This window comes from Muscardinus avellanarius (assembly GCF_963383645.1).
Source record: "Muscardinus avellanarius genome assembly, chromosome: 4".
NCBI lineage: Eukaryota > Metazoa > Chordata > Mammalia > Rodentia > Gliridae > Muscardinus > Muscardinus avellanarius.
This window is the reverse complement of record NC_137789.1, coordinates 85,372,838-85,396,891: the sequence shown is the minus strand read 5'-3', so window position 1 is coordinate 85,396,891 and position 24,054 is coordinate 85,372,838. Positions and strand designations below refer to the sequence as shown.

The following is a 24,054-nucleotide window of genomic DNA, read 5'->3' as shown; positions in this document are numbered from 1 at the left end:
ACACACACAAAAACTTAAATATTTGAGAATCATAAATGTTAAGAATCATAAAAATTTTGTTTCCTGACACTAATGTCTTATACTTAAGTTTCTACAATCCTGCAGAGGCAAAGGATATTATAAACCACAAATATAACTTCTGTATAATCTGGAAGATTACCAATGAACTACCTGGGAGTTCTCAGTTTATCACAAAATGTTGATACATTTTATAAATCAAACTTAAACTGGGAAAGGTGCTACACATCTGTAACCCCAATACTTGGGAGGCTGAGATAAGATCACAGGTTTGAGGCCAGCCTTAGCAACTTAGGCCCTCAGCAACTTAGTGAGACCCTGTTTCAAATTAAAAAAAATAGGGCTAGGGGTGTAGCTTGAAGATAGAATACCCCTGGGTTCAATCACTAGTACCACCAAAAAAGCAAAACAAAACAAAAAATATTGGTTTAAAAAAAAGTGAAAAAAGAAATCCAAATTCCATATTTTCATATCAAATGCACACTAAATGAAACCTGAGGGGAAAAAATGGTAAGAAGTCTACCAAAATAGTAACTCATATGGTTATAATTACTTATTAAGGAATGATTCCTATTATTTTTCCTTAGTCTTCACCTAAAGTAAGAGTCCAGTAAAATGTTGTCTTAAGTAAAATGAGAATTATCATCTTTATTATTTTTACAAAATTTCCTAAGCAAATTTTTTCCAAAAATAAATCATATTCCTAAGTTATACTACCTAAAGTATAAATAAACCAGATACAGAAAAAATTCAATAGTCCTGAAATATGTGTAATAATCACAAGTTCATTTGCTATAGGCTTATTTTCATTTATTGATCTAAACTTGAATAGCCAATTACAATTTTTTAGACTCTTATTCAGAAGGAAAGTTATTCATTCTTACTAAAATATACACTGAAAAGTATTTATGGGAGAATAGAGCAAACAGTTATCTTTGTTTAGAATAAGAACACTTGGCCAGAGTAAGACCGGGATTCAAATCACTTACCTCAGCAGTGGTTTTCTTTATGGGTGCATGTCGGAATGTCTTCATCTCGAGACGGACAGATGATTTCGTTCACAGCAGGGACCTTGCCAACTTGCCCATACAATTCTTTTGATAAGCTGCTAGGAGATCAGGGTGACCTAGCCTTGCCCTGTAGCTTCCCTCTTAGACGGATAGTCTAGGTCTAGGAGCTGACTGAGAGTAGAAAAAACAACATTCCCCTTCAATACACTGTGAAGTCGGGGCTGACAATTTGTACACCCAGTTTATCAGGTGCCACAGGACACTGTCATTGAAATTTTAGACAATTATTCCAATGGAATAAAGAAATTTCAAGGACAAGAGAAAGAATACTACCTTGTTCTCACAACTTATAGCAAACAATCTGCCAAACAAATCACAAAACCTTCTTTTTCTTAAAACATTTGTAAAAATACACATTTTGAGTTTTAAGAACTATGGCTACTTTGTTAAAACAAGACAGAAAACTTCACGCCTTTCCTGAGGTGAGGGTGAAAGGAAATATACTCTTGATCTCTACATCCTTACACCATCCAAATACACTTACAGTCAGTAATTAAGCTATTGAAATGAATTTTTAAAGACTTTACCTTTTCAAGTGCTTTCCTTTCCAACTGCACCAAACTCATCTCAAAATAATTCAAGTATTATTCAAAGTAAAGCATTGAGAGTAAATACAGTGGTTTTTTCATTGAATAAACTATTAGAGAAATCCATAGGATCAAAACCAATATCTAAATATTTTACAGTGACAGGTAAATCATATACAGGTGAGCCTTCATGTATCAACAAGGATTTCCTCTTCTTAAAAGTGTTTGAAGCCATTAAATATTTTCAATGTCATTTCTAATAGGTGCTAACATGTATAACTAATTGCCCTGATGACTATTTTTAAGGATTCCCTATCCCAACATTTGGATGTTTGTCATATTTAAAAAGATGTTCATGGCTTGTATCATTTTTAAAAAACTACTTTTATACAGTCAGTAATATGAATACATACAAATATGAGACATAGTCTGAAATATTGAATATTGAATGTAAAATGAATCATTCCTGGCAAAAGTACTTCAAGTATGACATAATTCTCTTAAAGATGTAGTTGTCTAGTGATAAAATTGACAGAACATAGAAATGTTTACTTTTCAAAAGCAAATCTTACATGTGGAAAATGAATTTATAACTTAAAATAAAATTAGAAATTGAGCATGGTGGCACACTCCTGTAATCCCAGTAGTTGGGAAGCTGAGACAGGAGGATCATAGGTTCAGGGACAGCTTCAGCAAGTAGTGAAACTTATCAACCTAGTGAGACCCTACTTCCAAATAAGAAATAAAATTGGGGGTGTAGCTTGAAGGTAAAATAATTCTGGGTTTAACTCCCAGTACCACAAAAAATAAAAATAAAATAAAATAAGCATGACTACATAGTCATGCTTCAGTTAAAATCTCTCAAAACATATAAAAGAAATGCTCCTCCTCACCCTTACTGAAAACACAAGTCCAAGCCCCACTAATGATTAAGAGCTTCTTAATAGACACTACAGTGCATGTCCCACAGAAATGACATTTCCTACTTCTAATCCAAAAGCAATACATGATAAGAAATGAAAGTGTTTAATTTATAACTGGGCCAAATTGCTAGACTATAATCCACTGTCAGCTGTTTACTACTAAGAAGAAATACTAGAATAAGTCAACTATACATGGTTGGAGCCAAACTAGAACTAAGGAAAAGAACATGTTGACTGAAAACACAAGCTCTCTATCCATTCCTGTGGTCTCTCATCCAGGGAATGTGAGCACCAATCCTCTGCAGGACTGTGGAGAAAACTTTAGATTGCTTTTACTATTTTCCTTACTCATATTATGACTCAATTACATGGACAACTATATAAAACAATAGTGTTCTCTTCTTGTGGTCTTTAAATCCCCAATAATTCAAATGATACAGCACTCACAGGGCTACTGATCCTTCAGCATTTCCAAAATCATAGTGTGGAGGAGGGGAGATACTGTATCTACTGAACAATTGACTTACAAGTACACAACACCCTGAAACCAAGCCAAGTATGTGCACATGCATATACTAAATACACACATGAATCTATAAGTAGATGTTTTACTAATTACCATCACAAAGAATTTGCAGGTTACAAGTTCACATTTCTGGCTCCTTTAACTGGATATTTTCTTCTAAACTTTACCTGGAGCAGATTATTTACAAACTCTGAGCAACCTAGCAAGACCCTGTTTCAAAACAAAAAATAAAAAGAGCTGGGGGTAGCTCAGAGGTAAAACGTCTCCAGGTTCAATCTCCTGTATCTATCTACCTACATAGATAGATATAGAAATATCCTCTTACACACACACACACACACACACACACACACACACACACACACACAGAGGCATGACTCTTTTAGCTAGGTGAGGTGGTACATGCCTGTAATCTAAGTATTCTTGGGAGGATGATACTAGAGGATCACAGGTTTGAGGCCAACATCAGCAAACTAGCAAGACCTTGTTTCAAAAATAAAAAAATAAAATAGGGCTAAGGGTATAGATCAGAAGTAGAGTACCCTTGGGTTCAATTCCCAGTCTCTTGAAATCCGATTCAGTTGTTGTTGTTATTTGTTTTTTTTTTTTTTTTTTTTTTTTTTGTCGTACTGGGGGTGGAACCCAGGGGTTTTTCTACCTCCAGGCTGTACTCCCAGACCTATTTTATACTTTATTTGGAAACAGAGTCTCACTAACTTGCTCAGAGCCTCACTAAGTAGCTGAGGCTGGCTTTGAACCTGTGCGATCCTCCTGTCTCAGCCTCCCAAGCACTAGGATTACAAGTTTGCACCACCACGCCTGGCTGAAATCAGATACATCTTTTAAGAAAATTTTAGGAAACTGGGGAATATCACGGGTATCAGAGTATCATACATAAAGCTCCCCATTCATCAATCTCTTAGTAAATCAGAATAGCCACTCCAAATTATTTAATTTGCTGATAAACGACTAAGACATTGTACATACACTATAAGAATTCTTTTATCTAAAAAAATGCTACTTTCAAGATAATAATAACCATGCTTATATACAAAATAAAAAAATACTTTCTATTTCTTAAAAGTTTATCTTACATTGTATATGCTAATGCTGATAGTTTATGAAATCCCCACCTCATCTATTTATTAGCGCTCATTCTGATCTCCAATAATTGCATGTTTAGTTTAAATCATGTGAAATGAGAATACTTTTGAAAAAGGAACCCATAAGCCAAGTGTGGTGGAACATACTTGCAATTCCAATATTACAAGGGGATTACAAGGGCAGTCTCAGCAAACAGTGAGACTCTCATCAACCTAGAGAGACCCTGTTTCCAAAAAAAAATAAAGTAGGGATGGGATGTAGCTTGGAGGCAAAATGCCCCCTTGGTTCAATCCCCAGTACACGAAAGAGAGGAGATAGAGGGAGAGAGAGGAGAGAGGAGAGAGGAGAGAGGAGAGAGGAGAGAGGAGAGAGAGAGAGAGAGAGAGAGAGAGAGAGAGAGAGAGAGAGAGAGAGAGAGAGAGAGAGAGAGAGAGAGAGAGGAGAGGGAAAAGAAGAAGAAGAAGAGGAGGAGGAGGAGGAGGAGGAGGAGGAGGAGGAGGAGGAGGAGGAGGAGGAGGAGGAGGAGAAGGAAGAAGAGAGAAAGAGAGAGATCCAAACCAAGAAAATAAGATTAAGTAAGTAGAAGGTTTTAGCTTTTTATACTCTCCATGTTAAACATAAAAATAATAATCTGATACTAAGGAATATATTAATAGAAACTTTCCTTGGCTACTTTATATATTTCTAATTAAAATATGTATTTGAATGGCGATATACAACTAAATACAACTAATTACTTCTTAAAAAGGGAATTTTAAGATCACTTGCACAGTATTTAAATGTATTAAAAATTGAAAATAAGTGGAAATATTATCCCCAGCATCAAGAAAATTTGTAAACAAAATCACTAAGATAAGAAAAATACCATATACTTATAATTTTTGTTATTAAAGACAAACTATATAAAAGTAACAAACAAAAAAGAACCTACTGAATGACCCATCAACTTTGAGTACTTCCAACCACTCAGCGTTTTGCAAAATGAAACATTTTTGTAGTACCCCTTACTCTGTATACAAGACACTTTTATAAGAATAGGATAATAAAATTCCCTGAACTGTATTATTCAGACTAGTTCATTAATGTAAAAATATTTCAAAAGTAAGTTTAATACTTTAGAAGCAACTATATCATAAGGTCTAATTATTGTAATTGTAAGGAAGACCATTAAAATTTACAAAGACACATTTAGATAAGTAATATCACTTCATTTTAAGAGTCATTTTAGAAATAATCCTGTATAACAAGATCAAACTCAAGAAATGTGAGTCAAGGAAATCTGATCATCTTATAATTACATGAAAACAATTTTTAAAGTTTTTTGAGACAGTCTTCAAACTTAGCTGTTTTATGAGTTAACACATATATTAAGATAGAAATACATTAAATCATGATATAACTTACTGATTCCCAGAACTATCCCCATTCAACAGTAAACCCGAATCAATGTTCTTCAGTGATACAAGGTTTCTCAATCTATACTGCCTGATTAATGACTCAAAATTTAATTGTGTCCTTCATAAATAGGTGAAATGTGTTAATAACTAATATTTAACATGTTTTTACTAATAGTTTGTATCTTCTAAGTTCAAATGTATTCTTTAAAAAGCCCTTACATGTATATAGATTCAACATCAAACAAATACTAGTTCTCATAACTATATAAAAATTATACAAATCTCAAGTACTTACTATGCTAATAATCATAAGATAGAGAAATGATAAAGACATAGATATTAAAGTTAAATCCCAATTTCTTAAGAAATAGCAGGTTAAAATTTTCCTGTCAAAATATATTTTTCTTGGGAATAAAATATGAACCAACACAGTAAGCAATTGAAAAATGATTGAAAATGTGAATTTAATGTTATTTATAAAGACAAGTATATATAAAAGACAATTTTGACAAATCAGCACACAAAAGTCAAGTGGCTTAATTAAATCTAGAGTTTTTTATAGAAAAAAATAAAACCTGAGCATTTGCCAACTCTCCCAAGCTTGCAGGAAGAGCTATTTAATATAACCCAGTTGCAATTTATGTCCAAAATCTCACCTTCTCTCTAAACACTGAGAATTTTTTTTACAACACATCAGTTTTATGATCTTCAACTATTTCAAAGACCACATCCCAGAGGATATATTATGAACCAAACCAACAAGGGCAGTGGGAAATCAAGTAAAAGTGCAAGAGGATCGAGGGAGATGGGTAGAGAAAGGGAAGAGAAGAAAAGACAGTCCCTTGAGACAACCACAGGGTCTTCACTGTGTGGGGGGAGGGGATTTGCAATGAAGATACCCCTTGCCTAGCTTCTGGCTCCTCCCTTGGTCCTGCAAACCAGGTCTCTCTAGAGCAAAGCTCCAGCTTTGGTCCAGACTCCCCCATGTTTCACACTGTGGGTCCTGGCCAGGGACTGAAGGTGAGTGAGACCCCTCCCAACAAGCAAAGCTAGAACTCTGAAAATACTAGTTTCTACACTAAAACTGCTTAAAAAAAGAAAAAGGAAGCCAGGCATGGTGGTACATACTTGTAATCTCAGTATTTGGGAGGCTCAGACAGGAAGGTCAAAGGTTCGTGGCCAGCCTCAGCAACTTGTGAGGCCCTGTGCAACTTATTGAGACCCTGTTTCCAAATAAAGAATAAAAAATAGGGCTAGGGGTATAGTATGGAAGTAGAATACCTCTGGGTTCAATCCCCAGTTCTGGAAAAAAGAAAAAACGTGACAAAGAGCTGAGCATGGTGGGTGGTACAAGCCTATGATCCCTTAGGCTTAGGAGACTGAGTCAGGAGAATAGCAGGTTTGAGGACAGCCTCAGCAAGTAGTGAGAGAAACTGTTTCCAAATAAGAAACAAAATCAGGCTAGGAGTATAGCTCAAAGATAGAATGTCTCCAGGTTCAATCCCCAGTACCAAAAAAAAAAAAACAAAAAACAAAAAAACCTGACAAGGCTCTAAGTTTGTGTCTCCTATCTTTCAAAAGCTGTTTTTGAAAATGACATTATTCAGAAAAATTAGAGATATGAAAGCCCTCCAAATTTTACATCATTTCATAACTCAAGGGCTTCAGCATAAGAACCCTTGTTCCACAATATCATCCAGGCAGATTTTTAGTACGATCCCATGCCAAATGGATTTTCTCTGCCAACTTGAGGAGCAATTCTGTGAACTACTTCTATAAAAGAAAGTTCAACAATGGTTCTATACACAAATTTCTCAAACATAATCCTACCACAGTATATATCAATGTGTCTATGACAATTTCTCCTGCATGTATTACAAAGTAATTGAATTATTTTAAACAAAGCCCTTTGTATGCTGACAGGGACAACCCTCATGATACAAATATAAAAAGACAGAACTATTAAATCAATACAAAAGTTTTAAAGCCAGTGCCAAAAAAATACTGTAATCATAAGCATTTTGAGAAAAGATAGTATGACAATTAATAAATGGAACATTACTAGTAAAGTGAGAGCAGCAAAAAATTAATGTTATTTATTTTATAACTTACTACAGAATTATATGGAATAAAAATAATAGCATAGAGTAATTTTCCTAATTTTTATCTCATTTTATAGTGTGCTAATTTTTGTTGCATTCAACTAAGCAAGTCAGGGCCAATAATAAGCTGATGGTGTTCAAGAACGAACATATTATATGTATCTGTTTTCAAACCAAAACTACAGGTATGGATACTTACTTATCAAAGCTATCACTATTTTTGATGAAGCTCTCCAGTTTTTCCTTGGCATATTCCACCACATCTGAATGAAGTTCAATCCCATGATTTATTCCAAAAGGACCTGCAATCGTAGCAGCATTTTTATATAAATATTAATAATATGCCCATACAGAGCTCTTTTCATTTCTGCTCATTTATCTATCACAGGAGCATTTAAAGAGGGCTAGAAATATGCCAACACCTGTTAGCCAGATTGGAAAGTTGGATGTATATCTATTTACATTGCTTTAACGTATGAAGGAGGGAAAAAAAAATAGTTCACCCAAGTTTTCTGTCAAAAAATGTTATTGCACATAAGGTTGAAAGTCTCTTAAGAGAGTAGTTTATCTGGCAGAATACTACTGCCAAAAGAATAAACACATATCCACAAAGATTAAATTCTATACCATTATTTTCATTTATCCTTTGCTCAAAATTTGGCAATTCTAAAATGCCTGGCACCGTAGGCTGACATAGATAACACATACATATCTCAGATCATCCAACTCCAAGCAGGTAAATACCTGCTCCTCCAGGCCAAGACTACAGAGCAAGCCTTCTGAGCTCCAGGGCCTAGTGGGATGTAGCCATGAGGCCAACAGACACTGCTGTTCTGGCATACTTCACACTTTGCACATGGCATGTCTGTACACAGGATCATGGGTGGAGTGCCCTCCCAGGAAAAGGGCAAGAGAAGACTGCTTTCTCAACCTCACCCCAGGGATTTGCCAGCTTGTTGCTTCTTCCCACTCTGGCAGCAGCACACAAAGAATAAGAATTTAATGTTTCCTAAGGCACAGGGCTGAGCCTGCCCAGAGTCCCATCTACTTATATTAGTTTCTTTTAAACTTATGAAGTTGCGCCAATCAGGTTTTCTACTTGAATTTGGAGACTGGTCTTCTAGGAAAGAATGTGTGCTTCATTTATTTTCTGTATCTTTTGGAAATACATAACTGGAGGTGCCCCCTGCTGAATGCCATTACAAATAGCAGTACAAAACGAAGTTGTTTATACAGGCTACTAAGTATTTTAAAGCAACATAAAAAAAAAATCAGTCATAAGTCAGCATGCTTGGACGTTCTAAGGATGCATAAAAATGCTTTATAATTTAGTAAATAAACTATAAAAACCTAAGCAAATATTTATGAACTCTTCAAGCCAAAATTAGACAAAAACAATGCTTCAGCCTGTTATATGTTGCAATTGTACTCTTTGGTATCATAATCTATCATATTCTAATTTTTTAAAACTGATCTTAAACTTAATTAAAAATAAATCATAATAAAGACAATGAATTTCCTTTGCAATATCTCTATATTTTAAAAATTAACTGAGGCAATTTTAATAAATGTTTTGCTTTTGTTTCCTTATGTAGGAATGGATATAAGCCTTCATCTGAAAATTGGAACAGTTGTCCAAAATCATTTAAGGCTTCATATAATTCCTCATTATAATAAACTAAAAAAACCTGAAATTTCATTTTTTAAAAATGTCCACCAAATGAAACTTAGAAAGGCACACACAGAAATGTTACTTTCTAATGTGGTGTTGAATCTGAATGTTTTAAGAACTTGAATTTTCATAGGGATCAAACATAGAATATCAAGAAAAAGTTTTCCATATTTAAAAACGTCCAAATTAAACTACAATTACTGAGGAATACATACACATTAAGAAAAATATTGCTCTATGAAATGAATCTAATTTCATTCTTACCCTATGAAATGAATCTAATTTTCATCTTACACTGTGAAGATGATCCATTAAGTATAAATGATAACATAGTTTCAATATCAACTAAGAATATTATTCAGCTATTTTTATGAAAAGGGTACAGCTGTATAATTAAGAGGTCAGTTAAAGAAAAAAAAAAGTCTATATTGCTGGCATTTGGCATCCCAGGAGGGCACACTGCACAATCTCAGTCTAGCAGAGGTGCTAAGAATCTGAAAATGATCAGGCTTACATTCCACCTTCCAAACTGTCTTATTAACAGGGAAGCCAGAATTTCTGAGCTCGGCATCAAAAGGAACCAGACAACCTACTCTTCACATATGTTGTTGACCTCTTTTTCTTGCTTTCTGCTTATACTCTAAAAGCAAAGTGGCAAGGTTTAAGAGCATTTTTTCATGGTTTTTCATATAACTTGTTTTTCCTATCACCTTCATACAAGATTATTAATAATGTAAGATAAAAACTTCATCTATATACAAAGGAATTCTTTCACAAACTAAAAATATGCATGTAAATGTTCAGTGCAAATGCCATTTACACATTTTCTAATGGATAAAATTGCTTAATTTTAAGTAATATGGAGGTATATCTTTAATTACTACTTAATGGAAAGTCATTATAACACTGAAAATACATTTAAAAGATAAATTAATGAAAAGCAGAACTTAAGTAATGTCACTAATATCTCATTTATTTTGAATGTGATATACAACTAGAACACGTCAAGTATAAATAGTGCATTGCTGATGATTACAACTCATATTTGACATGTGTATTAAAAAAACAGAAAAATAATAAGACACAGAAAACTGAAAACACACACACAGCTGCTGCTGAGGAAGAGCTAAGAGATCGAGGGTGGGGAGGGACATGTCCATCACATGCTTTGTTGGAAATATATTTAACCATATGCATGTATAATCTTTTCAATAAAAAATAATGGGCTAGTGAAAGAAAGAAAAAATAGAGCATAAATATTCAAATAAAATAAACAATAATATTGTGTATATCTAATAGAAGGGTACAGGTTATCAATGGAAAAAAATGAAACGGTACACAAAGGAAGATGATGTTAAATGGCCAGATGAAGCAATAATTTAACTACGTATTTGACAGAGTCCAAGGTTATTTTATGTTCACCAATAAAAGAGTTTTCTATGAAGTAATAAAGGTTTGAGAAAATGATAACAGTTGATCATTACACTTAAACAACTAAATATAAAGAGAAGCATACACAGAAGTCAAAGTTTATTAAAACAAATATAGTTATTAAAAATATCAAGGTATCCTATATAATAGTGAAAATGGTTTGTTACAGCTGATCAAAGCCCATTTATTGTGAGCAATAGCAAATAAAACAAATTCCAATATAACAAAATCTATAGAATGTTTTTCTTTTGTAGTAACTGGATCTAATCTAGCTCATTTATCCAATTAGTAGTGAAAAATCATCTAACATAAAAGTCATTAATAATTAAGTTTAGGCATAACTAGTCTAATCAGTACCTACATTTCTTTTTACATCTACATATTTTGTGTAAAGCTCATTCACAGAACACAGTCACAGGTAAAAGATATTTCATAACACATAACTAGAAGAACTCTAAAAATAAAATAATTTGAGATCTACCATTTCAGTTGAGGGCTCTGAAGTCAAGCACTGCGGTCTGATGAGAAATCTAGAGGACTTAAGATCAGATGTCTTAACTTCCAGTCCTGGGTCATCTTCTTCACTACTATATAATCTGAGATTAGTCAGTTACTATCTGAAAACTTGTTCTTACTATATAAAAGGCATCCCTGGGAAGACTAAATTACATAAAATTCTCATAAAGTACAAGATAGATAATAAACCATAGTTAGAAACAAAGATGCACACTCTCCCATATAGAACCATATAGCAAAATTTATAACCTACATATAAATGATTCTCAAGCCATGACTGTTTATCAGAGTAATCTGGGAACTTTTTTCTTCCCAGTACTGGGGATGGAACCCAGGGGTATTTTACCTCTGAGCTAAACCTCCAGCCTATTTTTTTTTTTTTTATTCTCTATTTTGAAACAAGTTCTCACTAATTTGCAGAATGCCTCACTAAGTAGCGGAGGGTGGCTGAGAACCCACAATCCATTCCTGTTTCAGCCTCCCAAGTACTGGGATTACAAACTTGTGCCGCCATGCCTGGCTTGGAATTTTTTATTAAATTTAAAATGTAGATTAAATTTTATTTGATTAAAACTATAAATGTGGAGGGGGTGGTGGCACATGCTTGCAATCCCTATTTGGAAGGCTGAAACAGAATAATTGCAGGTTCAAGGCCAGCCTCAGCAACCTAGTGAGACCCTATTACAAAAAAAATAAAAAGGGCTGGGGATGAAGTTCAAAGAATGTCCCTGGGTTCAGTTCCATATATATACATATACATATACATATACATATATATATATATATATATATATATATATATATATATATATGTATATCACACACACACACACACACACACACACACGTGTGCGCGCGCGCACCAAAAAAGTAAATATATAGGTTCTACCCCAAACAAGGGCCAGAGAATCAATCTCTCTAGGTATGCCCAGGTACATACAGGTAACACTAATATGTAGATAGGGTTCAGGAGGACTAGCCAGGCCCTCTTAATTATTATATATAAAGCCCAATCTAAATGATTTGTAAAATCTGTTTTGGATTATCAAAATCAGTATTCATACTGGTAAAGCACTATTAAGAGTTAACAACTTTTGGGCATGATAGTGCATGCCTGTAATCCTGGTACTTGGGAGGCCAGACAGGAAGACCACAGGTTCAAAGGTTCAAAGCCAGCCTCAGCAACTTAGCAAAATCCTCAGTAACTTAGTGAAACTCGGTTTCAAAATTAAAAATAAAAGCTGAGCATGGTGGCATACCCTTGTAATCCCACTACTTGGGAAGCTGAGGCAGGAGGATTGCAGGTTTGCAGCCAGCCTCAGCAATTTATCAAGGCTTAGTGAAACCTTTTCAACATATTGAGACCTCTTTCAACACAAAAAAATAAAACAGGGCTGGAGTTGTAGCTCAGAGGCAGAGCACCCTGAGTTCAAATCCTGAGTTCAACCTGAGTTCAATTCCCAGTACAAAAAAAAAAAAAAAAATCTAAATATTTTCACTTTCGCCTGCCATTCTGTGTTAAGAGCTGGTCATAAAGCAGAAGACATGGTGGTGCACACTTGTAATCCCAGGACTTAGCAAGCTGAGACTGGAGGATCCTACAATCAAGGACAGCAAGTAGTAAGACTATCATCAACCTGGTAAGACTCTATTTCAAAATAAAAATAAAATAGGGCTGGGGGTGTAGCTCAGAGGTAGAATGTTCTGAGTTCAATCCTCAGTGCCAAAAAGAAAAAAAAAGACTCTCAACAACTTAACAAGATCCTACTTCATACTTTAAAAAAATTAAATGGGCTGCTAAGTATAGCTCAGAGGTAGAATACTACTAAGGTTCAATCCCCCATACCAAACATAAATATATAAATGAATAAATACTAAAAGTAAAGGCAGTTTGGCTGACTAAATATTCACAAGAGGGAATAGGTGTATCAGTTATTTGATTTCTATGAAAATAGAAAAAGTCAATGAGATTAAAATATATGTAAAACACCTTTCAACAAATTAAAATACTTCATTTATTATGAAGTAATTACTTATAATAAGCACTTATTAATACTTACTTTTTAATTTATTACTTAAAATATTGCTCATTTTACCCACAAACAAATCTTTTTTTTTTTGTTTGTCTATGGTGCTGGAGATTGAACCCAGGGATATTCTACCTCTGAACTATACCACCAGCCCTATTTTTATTTATTTTTTTTTATTTTGAAACAGGGTCTCATTAAGCTGCAGAGGGCCTCACTAAATTACAGAGGTTGACCGTGAACATGTGATCCTCCTATTTTAACTTCCCAAGTACTGGGATTACAGGTGTGTACCACCACACCTGGCAATATGAGGCTTTTTAAGAAGACTTCTTAAGTAACTAAGGGATAATAACAGGTAAAAGGTAGACAGAAATTGGTTTCATTTTTTTTTCTTTTTATAAATATCCCACAGTATAATGTAGAGACATAAAACAGTCCATGGGCAAACTGGGCATATTGGCACATGCTTGTAATCCTTGTACTTGGGAGGCTGAGACAGGAGTATCACAGGTTCAAGCTTCAGCAAGCAGTGAGACTCTCATCAACCCAGACTGACCAGTGGAATAGAATAGAAGATAGAGAAATAAACCCACACACCTATAGTCAATTGATCTTTGACAAAGGGGCCAAATTTGTATGCTGGAGAAAAGACAGCCTTTTCAACAAACAGTGTTGGGAAAACTGGCTATCCATTTGTAGAACTAAATCCCTACCTTTCACCATGCACAGGAATCAACTAGAGATGGATCAAAGACTTAGAAATTAGACCAGAGACTGTGAAGTTAGTAGAGAAGGGCATAGGCTCAACACTCCAACATATAGGCACAGGTAGTAACTTTCTCAACAAGACCTCCAAAATGCAGGAAATCAAAGCAAGAATTAACAAATGTGATGGCATCAAACTAAAAAGTATCTTCTCATCAAAGGAAACAATCAAGAACCTAAAGAGAAAGCGTACAGAATGGGAGAAGATCTTTACCAGCCACCACTCAGATAGAGGGTTAATATCCAGAATATACAAAGAGCTCAAAAGACTCTACACTAACAAAACAACACAATCAAGAAATGGGCAACTGAATTGAATACACACTTCACAAGAGACACAAATGGCCAATAGATACATGAAAAGATGTTCAATATCATTAGCCATCAGGGAGATGCAAATCAAAACTATGCTGAGATTCCATCTAACCCCAATCAGAGTGGGAAGCATAAAAAACTCAACTAACCACAAATGTTGGGAAAAATGTGGGGAAAGAGGAACTCTTTTACACTGCTGGTGGGAGTGCAAACTAGTTTAGCCACTATGGAGATCAGTGTGGAGATTTCTTGGAGAACTGGGAATGGATCCACCATATGATCTGGCTATACCACTCCTGGGTATCTTTCCAGAGGGGTTGAAATCAGAGAACTACAGTAACATATGCATACCCATATTCATAGCAGCACAATTTGTAATAGACAAAATACGGAACCAACCTAGGTCTCCATCAACAGATGAATGGATTGTAAAATTATGGGAAATACACACAATGGAATTCTACTCAGCTATTAAAAAGAACAAAATCATGTCATTTGCAAGAAGATGGAAATACCTGGAGAACATTATGTTATGTGAGATTAGCCAAGCACAAAAAGAGAAGGGACTTATGTTTTCTCTAATACACCCAAACTAGGGAGTATAAGGGATATGAGAGGGACTCCAGACAATGGAGGAGAAACCTCATCAAAGTTATAATGGAAGGATAGGAGAGGAAGAAGGCTGAAGTTGATTAATAAAGAACCTACATCTGAATTTGTGTAAAAATATAAATATAGCATGGTTAACCTGGACATTGTTGGGAGGGGGAAAGGGAAGAGGGAGGGTACCAAGCATAGTCTGAATGTATGCCATTTTCAAAATGTTCCACATAAAAATAAATAAATAAAAATAAAAATTTTTTAAATAAAAAATAAAAATAAAACAGGGCTGAAGTTGAAGCTCGGACGTAGAATATCCCCAGGTTCAATCTCCAGTACCAAAAAATACGCATATATTCCACAGGAAAATAAAAGGGGAGAAAAAGGAATCAGCCAAAAATGAAGTAATCATTAACTAGATAATCAGAACTGTTAAAATGTATTGCCACAGCCTGGCGTGGTGGCGCACGCTTGTAATCCCAGCATTCAGGAGGCTGAGACCTGAGAATCACGATTCGCTGACAGCCTCAGCTACTTAGTTAGGCCCTCCACAACTCAGTGAGACCCGGTTTCAAAATAAAGAATAAAAAATAGGGCAGGAGGTGTAGCTCGGAGGTCGAATTCCTCTGGGTTCCATCCCCAGACCCTCAAAAAAAAAAAAGTATTGCCACTTAGTAAACCATATGTAATTTCTTATGGTTTCTTGTATCCTACGTGTCAATTAAAAAAAAAAAAATCATGAGACAAACTTGGTCAAATTTTACCAAGGCTTGCCGTGTTAAAACTAACAAGATCATAGAATTTTTATCTGTTGTCCAGGTTTGGAACCAGATAAAACAAATCCTAGAATTTACTGGAAATAAGTTCCAATTCCCCAGGCTCCTCTCAGACTATGGATACATATGTGCTATTTCCTTTTATTACAGATGAATCTTAGTAATATGTTTGCAAGATATTTGACAGTGTTGGTTTTAAGTGGTTATAAGAAAATGAAACCAAAGCCCGAAGTAAATATACATGTCTAAAATGTCAAAACATCAAAAATAGATGTAATAATAGTTCCTTTATAAACTTTTACCCAAGAGGCTTATGTATTCTATTATGTCCAGAGCAACTTATGACTATATCCAATGTGTACAGAGAATTTTCATATTTTTTCTTTTTTTTAATTTTTTTAAAATTTTTATGTGGATCATATTGAAAATGGCATACATTCAGACTGTGCTTGGTGCCCTCTTCCCATTCCCTCCCTCCCAACAATGAGTGTCCAGGTTAACCATGCTACATTCATACTTTTACACATATTCGAATGTAGCTCCTCCATTAATCAACCTCAGCCTTCGCCATCTCCTACCCTTCCATTTCAGCTTTGCTGAGGTTTCCTCATTCTTTCTAATAGTATAAAAAATAAAACTATAAAAAATTATTATGACAACTTTGTGAACTTTCCAAAGACTGTTACTTCCTGGTGTTACTTATATTACTATATACTTTCCATGAACAAAATCACCTGAACACTGACTTTCAGAATGGAGGGAGCAGTGATCAAGGAGACGGCTGAGTAATGGATTCCACTCCTTAGCCCAAGTCAGAGAAAAATAGAATCCCCCCCAAAACAGCACATCAGTAGTAACTCAGTACAGAATATAGAATGGAAAAAAAGATGCACATAAGCCTAACTGGGACTAAGACACAAGATGGGCAAGAAAGGCCATGGGCTCATCTCTAGCACTGCAGAGGGAGCAGGGTGTTGGTAAGAATATGGAGAAACTAAAACTTATGCAACACTGGCAAGAATGCAAAACAGTATGGCCACTTTGGAAAATAATTTGCCAATTTCTTAAAATGTTAAGCCTAAATGTAGCATGCAGTCCAGAAATACCACTCCTAAGAATCCAGCCAAGAGAAAGAGAACACAATTATTTATACATGCATGCTTATAGCAACATTACTTCTAAAAGCCAAAACAAACAAACAGTAATTCAAATATGCATTTACTGATGAATGGATAAACACATATGGTCCATCTATTCAACAGAACATTATTCAAGCATAAAAAAGAATGAAGTGTTCATATGGACACAGCAGAACCTTGAAAATATGACCAGGTGAAAGAACTGTATAATTTCCTTCATATGAAAGATTCAGAAAAGGCAAATTTACAAAGACAAAATATAGATCGGCTGCCAGAGGCTGGAATAGTAAAAAGGGGATGCAATTGGGCATGGAGAATCTTTTTGGTATAGTAAAAATCTGTTCATATTGGATTGTGATGATACTGGTAACAACTCCGTAAATTTATTTAAAATCATTGAAGTGTACACTTAAAATGGGTAAGCCTTATGGTATGTATAATCACACCTCATTAAAGAGAGGAGAGAGAAAAGGGGTGACAGCACACACATGCACATGAAGGCAAGAGAGAAAAAAAGGCAAGAGTACCTGAGGGCAAAGGCAATAGAGTTAGGACTATCTAATGTCCCAAGATTAAGAAAGAAACAAAGAGTGCAGGGACCAAACATGCTGGGAGTGAGTCTCCTGCTGGAGAACTGCTTTCCCTTCAGAAGTGAATGCTGTAGCACCAAAGCACTGGATTCACAGGGCTGGAATGGTTCTGGAAGTTTTCTGGAAGTCACTACTATTTACTAGAGAATTAGGCAAGAGACTAAGATAGTCATTAAGTTGGATGAGTCTGTATAAGCTTTATAAAGAATCTATAATGCTTATATTATAGATTATACAAGAAAATCAGGAATACCCTAAGTAAAGCAGAGCAAAATGGAGAAGAACCATCCCTGCATGAACCAGAAAAATTGCCAGAATAACTTGGCTCCATGGTTCTAGTATCGAAGTAGTTTTTGAAAGGCCTTTTTTCTTGCACTCAGAATTCTGCAAGAATGAAAACACAAGACTAACGCAGAAGAAAATCCATTAAGTACTAGATTCATCATGGAAATTCTTAGTTCTGAAAGGCATAAAGAAGTGAGAGGAATATAAAGAATTTAACTTCACCTTGAAACTTGAGATGTCTCAGTTTTAGGAATTCCAGTGATCCATTCCAAATGTTTAGGATAAAATTAAATTTGTAGCTAACTATTTCAAGTGCACTTAATCACAAGAAATTTCCTAACTTCCTTTCTCTTAGTTAAGAGGTCATTTTGTCCTCTATACTTGTGTCCGTCTGCAGTGGGAATTCTCCAAAGAACATCTTCCCAGAACTGTTACCAAACCACAGGTGCCCTGCTCTCCTTGTTTCTGCCTAGATTCCTCCAGAGTATACTACTGAATGTGCCCTCAGGTTGGGCCAACTGCCTGCAGTGAGCCTGTTGCCCCCATCTAGGGACTGGGAAAGAAAAAAGGGCCATGATGTTGCAGCTCCTTAATAGGGAAAGAGCTTCTGTTAATAAAGCTGCTGAGAAGGAATGGAACCAATCTGATTTTCTATACTAAAGTAATCAGAGTGCACATAAGAATCTTTATTTAGATTTAGTTTTAGGTGACTTTTAATCACCTCCCTTCTTTGACTTAAAAAGACAAAAACACCAAGCTGGCACACACTGAAACAGGAGCATTGCAGGTTTGCAGCCAGCCTCAGCAACTTAGTGAGACCCTGTTTCAAAATAAAAGAATAAAAATAGGGCTGGGGGTATAGAATGTCCCTGGGTCCAGTCCCTAGTACAACACACACACACACACACACACACACACACACACACACACACACACACACACACACACCAAAAAGGAAGGGAGCGGGGAAGAAATATTAAGCTTCCTCTGTGGCATGGTAGATCCAAACTTAGCTGTAGTCAGTTTTACACACTGCTCTGCCTTTCCTGCTTTACAAGGCTTTTTCTCATCAAATGAACATTTCTAGTCAAAAGAACAATTATATCTTGTTCTTAACTGGGCAGAATCACATATATGTCTTGGACTAGTATCCAGAAGTCATGATCATGTGTCTAGCTATAGATCCAAGCCTTCCTGGAATCTTATAACCACAGGAAAATACCAAATGCAGTGTGGGTCATCCATACAAGGTTCAAGTTCCTCCCACACTGTTCTCTGGTTATGGATTAAAAGACAATGAGATGCAATAAAGTTTGAGGTTAAGCCTGGTGTGATGGTGCACACTTGTAATCCCAGTACTTGGGAGGCAAGACAGGAGGATCTCAGGTTCATGGCCAACCACAGGAGCTTAGTGAGACCCTCCACAACATAGTGAGACCCTGTTTCAAAATAAAATAATAAAATAGGGCAGGGGCTGTAGCTCAGAGGTGGGATACCCCTGGGTTCCATCCCCAGTACAAAGAAAAAAAGAAAGAAAGAGAAGAAAGAAAGAGAAAGAAAGAGAGAGAGAGAGAGAGAGAGAGAGAGAGAGAGAGAAGGAAGGAAAGGAAAAAGGAAGGAAGGAAGGAAGGAAGGAAGGAAGGAAGGAAGGAAGGAAGGAAGGAAGGAAGGAGAGAGGTTTGCTCTAAGTGCATCTGGCCACAGGAAACTAATCTCTTGAAGACTGGGACTAGGCAAGGAGTGAAAGGTGACTTCACTGCTAACAAGGTTGCTAATTATGACAGACATCTCCCACCCTGCCTTTGCTAGACTGAGCTTACTCAGCAAGAGCCAGCTGGCAAGTGCTAGGGAAGCAGAAGATAGGATAAACATGCACTCTGAGGCTGGCCAGACATGGAATAAGGCCTGGGTGCCAGCTCAAAGTTGCCAGAGGAAGAAGTATACTGGTCCAAAAACAGTTAACTTCCATTTTTTAAGAGCAGCAGCTATCCCTACTCACCTCACTAGCTCCTTTGATGTGGAGCCTTTCTCAACCCTAGATTCTCTTTTAAACAAGACTGGTAACAAAAGTGGTAGGTAATATGTTAGTTCCAACCTACTGAAAAAATGCATGTGTCAAGATGGGGAAGAACATCAGATTTATATGGAGTCTACATTTCTCTTTACTCTTAAAAATTAATAATTTGCTATAATTTTTTAGCAGTTAGGACAACTAACCCAGTTGTGGAATAAAGGTCCCCATCTCACATACATACCTCTTTTAATGAAATGGATCACAGGTTCTGAGGATAAGAGTAAGGAGCTAGCCAGTATATAGGAAACCTTTAAAAATGCCTTAAAATGTGACCACACCATGTATTGTTCACACGGGGACAATACAGTCAACAGAGGGTACATCATTTTCAACTTAAAGCCCTCCAATAGCCAGGTGTGGTGGTGCACACTTGTAATCCCAGCATTCAGGAGGCTGAAACAGGAGGATCATGGTTCTTGGCCAGCCTCAGCTACTTAGTGAGGCCCTTTGCAACTCAGTGAGACCCTATTTCAAAATAAAGAATAAGAAATAGGGCTAGGGATGTAGCTCAGAGGTAGAATGACCCTGGGTTCCACTCCCAGCACCACAAACATAAATATATAAATAAATAAAATCCTCCAATGATTTCCCCATCACTTTAGAATGACTCTGACAACTGTTTTATCCCTACTTGGGCAGAGACCTCAGCTACAGCACCTCTTACATTAGGTGGGGCTCTCCCACAAGCCAGAGTCTATTTACATCATGGCCTTGACGCTTGCCACACAGATGCCTCTGGAAATGTGGTGGCTGGACTAAACAACTCAGTGAGCATTCTGTTCACCCACATGCTATCTCAAAGACTGCCCGCCCTCCACCCATGCTTCTGCTTCCATTCCCCATCTGCAGCTCTCACTTTCTAGCCACGGACTTTAAGGAAGTTATTTAAATTCTCTATGTCTCTGTGTTACTTATCTACATAATCTGATGAATAACAGCATGTACTTCAACAGCTTATTAGGAAGACTGGACGAGCTGTTACATGTACAGTGCCTTAAACAATGTCTAGCACTTATCATAAACACCAGCAAGCCCCCTGAGGGTAGAACTCTTTCTCCTTTGAATCACTGCAGTGTGCTCACACCAAACAACGTCTGGCAGAGCAAACACAGACTTAGTATGCAGAAATCTTAGCGAACACGTACTTTTTTGTGTTTTCCCCATCTCTTAAATTTGTAGCACCAGAGCCACACCTTGTATATCCCTCATACTCCTATCTCCTCCAACAAAAACCTGGCACAATTTTCTTTTCATTTAAAACAAGAAACTGCTAACTTTTGACTTTTACATGCCAGCAGACAGAACACTTTACTTGAAATAGGCTAAATGATTCCTGAATTTCTTACCAATCAGCTGTTTTAAGTATAAACAATGACTGAGAGGTGGGGAACAGTTCTAAGAGCTATTATAAGTCTAGAGTTGTGCAGGAATTAACTGCTAGGGTCATGGCTAGGAATGAGAAGATTCCTATTACTCTGTCTTTCCATATTGAAGTAAAGAAAATAATTACTTTGAGTATGTACATTTAAACATACTGCACACAAAATTACATACTCTGTAAATCACGAACAGTAATACAAACTCAGCTTACTTTTGTAAATAGAATTTTACAAAAATAGAATTACCTAAAATTAAGCCCACCATTGTACTTAAATATCCGGTTCCACTTCCCAGGTTAAGAAAAGATAATCCTGGTTGAAGTTTCAATGCTTCCATAACTTCCGAATAGATGCAAGGCGCTGATAAGTGTATGTTCCCATGTTTCCAGGCTAAGTCTTTGTAAGCGTTGTCCCTGTAGCCTTCCAGGTAGTAGTCTCCACGGTCAATCGCTCTGAAGGCTTGTTCCACTCTCTCAGTGCGGATGTACTGAGCTTCTTTAAGGTTATCAATTAAGTCGTCATTATCTTCCCCAGCACTCACGGCTCCTCCCATGATAGATTCGAATCAAATCATAAATTCAAAAATGTTATAAAATTAGTAGAAATGGCCTCCAGCAATGTAGTGTGGTTTGTTTTCTTTTGAATACTGCACTTGATTTCCAAAAATAAATTAATCCTGGAAAAATAAAAGTAACAAGTTTAAATTTATGCTCAAGAGGAAAATAATTCGTTTACTAAACAGGTCTTCATAATTAAGTCTTCATAATTGACTACCATTTTTCAAGAATACATCCTGCTACAGGCATAGTGTTACTTAATTCTTACAACTACCACAAAAGGTAGCTGATAATCTCACCTATAAAATAAGAAAACTGGGATGCAGAGATGTCTTCTAGTATTCTAGATCCATTCTAGTATTCTAGACCCATTATATATTCTAGACCCTTCTAGTATTCTAGACCCATTAGAGTATTCTAGACCCATTATACTACTGATACATCTCAACTAAAATAAAATGCAATTTTAAACTCTATTACTTGTCTTATTACATTTCAAGGGCTTTATACATACAGGTGGCTAGTGGCTGCCACAACAGACAGTGCTTCACTAGAGAGTGACTTGGCTAGGCTTTAGTTCCAGGTCCTTCAGATTCTAGTGATACTCTTAGTAACTAGGAGCCTTTGTTGTGTTTTTTGGTTTTTTATAGTGCAGGGGACTGAACCTAGGGCTCTGCACATGCAAGGCAAGCATTCCACCACTAAGCTAAATCCCTAGCCCTCACACAGTTTCTTTATAGTTTAACAATCCTAGCTTAATAAGCAGTTGGTGGGCTGATTTAAAATTTCCGAGTCACTGGGCATGGTGGCACACACTTATAATCCCAGCATTCGGGAGGCTGAGCCAGGAGGATCAGTTCCTGGACAGCTTCAGCTGCTTAGTGAGGCCCTTTGCAACTCAGTGAGACCTTGTATCAAAATAGAGAATTAAAAAAAAAAATAGGGCTGGGGGTGTCGCTCGGAGGTAGAATGCCCCTGGGTTCTATTCCCAGTACTGGGAAAAAAAAAAATTTTAATCAAATTAAATTTCCAAGTTGAAGCTGGGTGTGGTGGCACTTGTAAACCCAGTACTTGGAAGACTGAGACAGGAGGATAGCAGGTTTATGGCTGGTGAGGCTCTCTTCAACTTAGTGAGACCCTGTTTCAAAATAAGGAATAAAAAAATAGGGCAAGAGGTATATAGTTCAATTTTCAGTATCACACACACACACACACACACACACACACACACACACACAATCCAAAGTTATAAAGTAACAATTACAAATGCTATGTAAAATTAAAATGTTAGGACTTTAAAGATGCAAATAGTAAAATCTCAAGAGTATAATGCATACACACACACACACACACACACACACACACACACACACACACACAGATTGCTTTGTTTGGTAAGCCTTGTTAAGATAATCAGGCCACGATAAATAACGAGACCACAAACTTTATTAACAACTTTAATAGTCTAAGCACTGGAACAAATATTAGATACAATATCCACACACTAAACTTCTTTAAAAAACAAAACTGTATCTCTGAAAATTTAAGTGGACCTTTATAACCTAAAGAATTTCAACACACAATACTGAATATACATTTAAACTCTATAGAGTAAGTAAGTAAATTCATGCATCAATTTCTAAATTAACAAATCAGGAGGAGGAAAATAGGATTAAAGCTCCCATGGCCAAAAACCAGGAGCTATGACAGCTTGCTCTAGCATGGCTGCACCCCAACTCTGGGCCCTGGTGAAGAAAAGCCATTGGGGCCTTGAATGTCCTCAGAGCCCTGCCACTCTGCCACTCCAGCACTACTGAGGCTGCTTCCTCACCAGAACCTGTCACACCAAGTTTGTACATGTCCTTTTTATCTTTCCTGTGAGCTCCTTGAGAATTTCCTGATAAACACACACATTTCATTCCTATTTAATTTATTCAAGCTCACTTATACAAAGTTGGATGGCTCTATTCCCTACCTCCAATACCCCCGAAAAAATAATTTTAAAAGTCCAAGGACACGGGGCATTCTTCCTCACCAGTAAGAATATCTTACAACATGTGATGCGAAGAAGAGAGGTTAATCTGCTATCCCTTCAACAATTCTTAGTTTCAGAAGCCCTTTACAGCTCAAGCATCTAGACTCACAGAGTGCAACTCTAGCATTTCAAGATGTTTTTAGTACCTGGCCTCTAAGCCCAAGTCAGTTTTCCATGTAGTAATCAGAGAGTAGAATCTCTTCCTAAAGTGAAAGTAAAATGG

At 36.3% G+C, this 24,054-nt stretch overlaps 1 protein-coding gene across 1 annotated transcript in view; it reads right to left on the bottom strand.

The window, feature by feature from the left end:
- PCMTD1 (protein-L-isoaspartate (D-aspartate) O-methyltransferase domain containing 1) overlaps positions 1-21,792 on the bottom strand; it is a gene marked incomplete at both ends in the record, with an annotated part of 37,791 nt that extends 15,999 nt beyond the window's left edge. The window contains 2 exons of the mRNA XM_080695151.1: positions 7,867-7,969; positions 21,486-21,792. Of these exons, the coding sequence (XP_080551277.1) occupies positions 7,867-7,969; positions 21,486-21,792 (410 nt within the window). The remainder of the gene's footprint in view (positions 1-7,866; positions 7,970-21,485) is intronic.
- Positions 21,793-24,054: the final 2,262 nt, after the last annotated feature.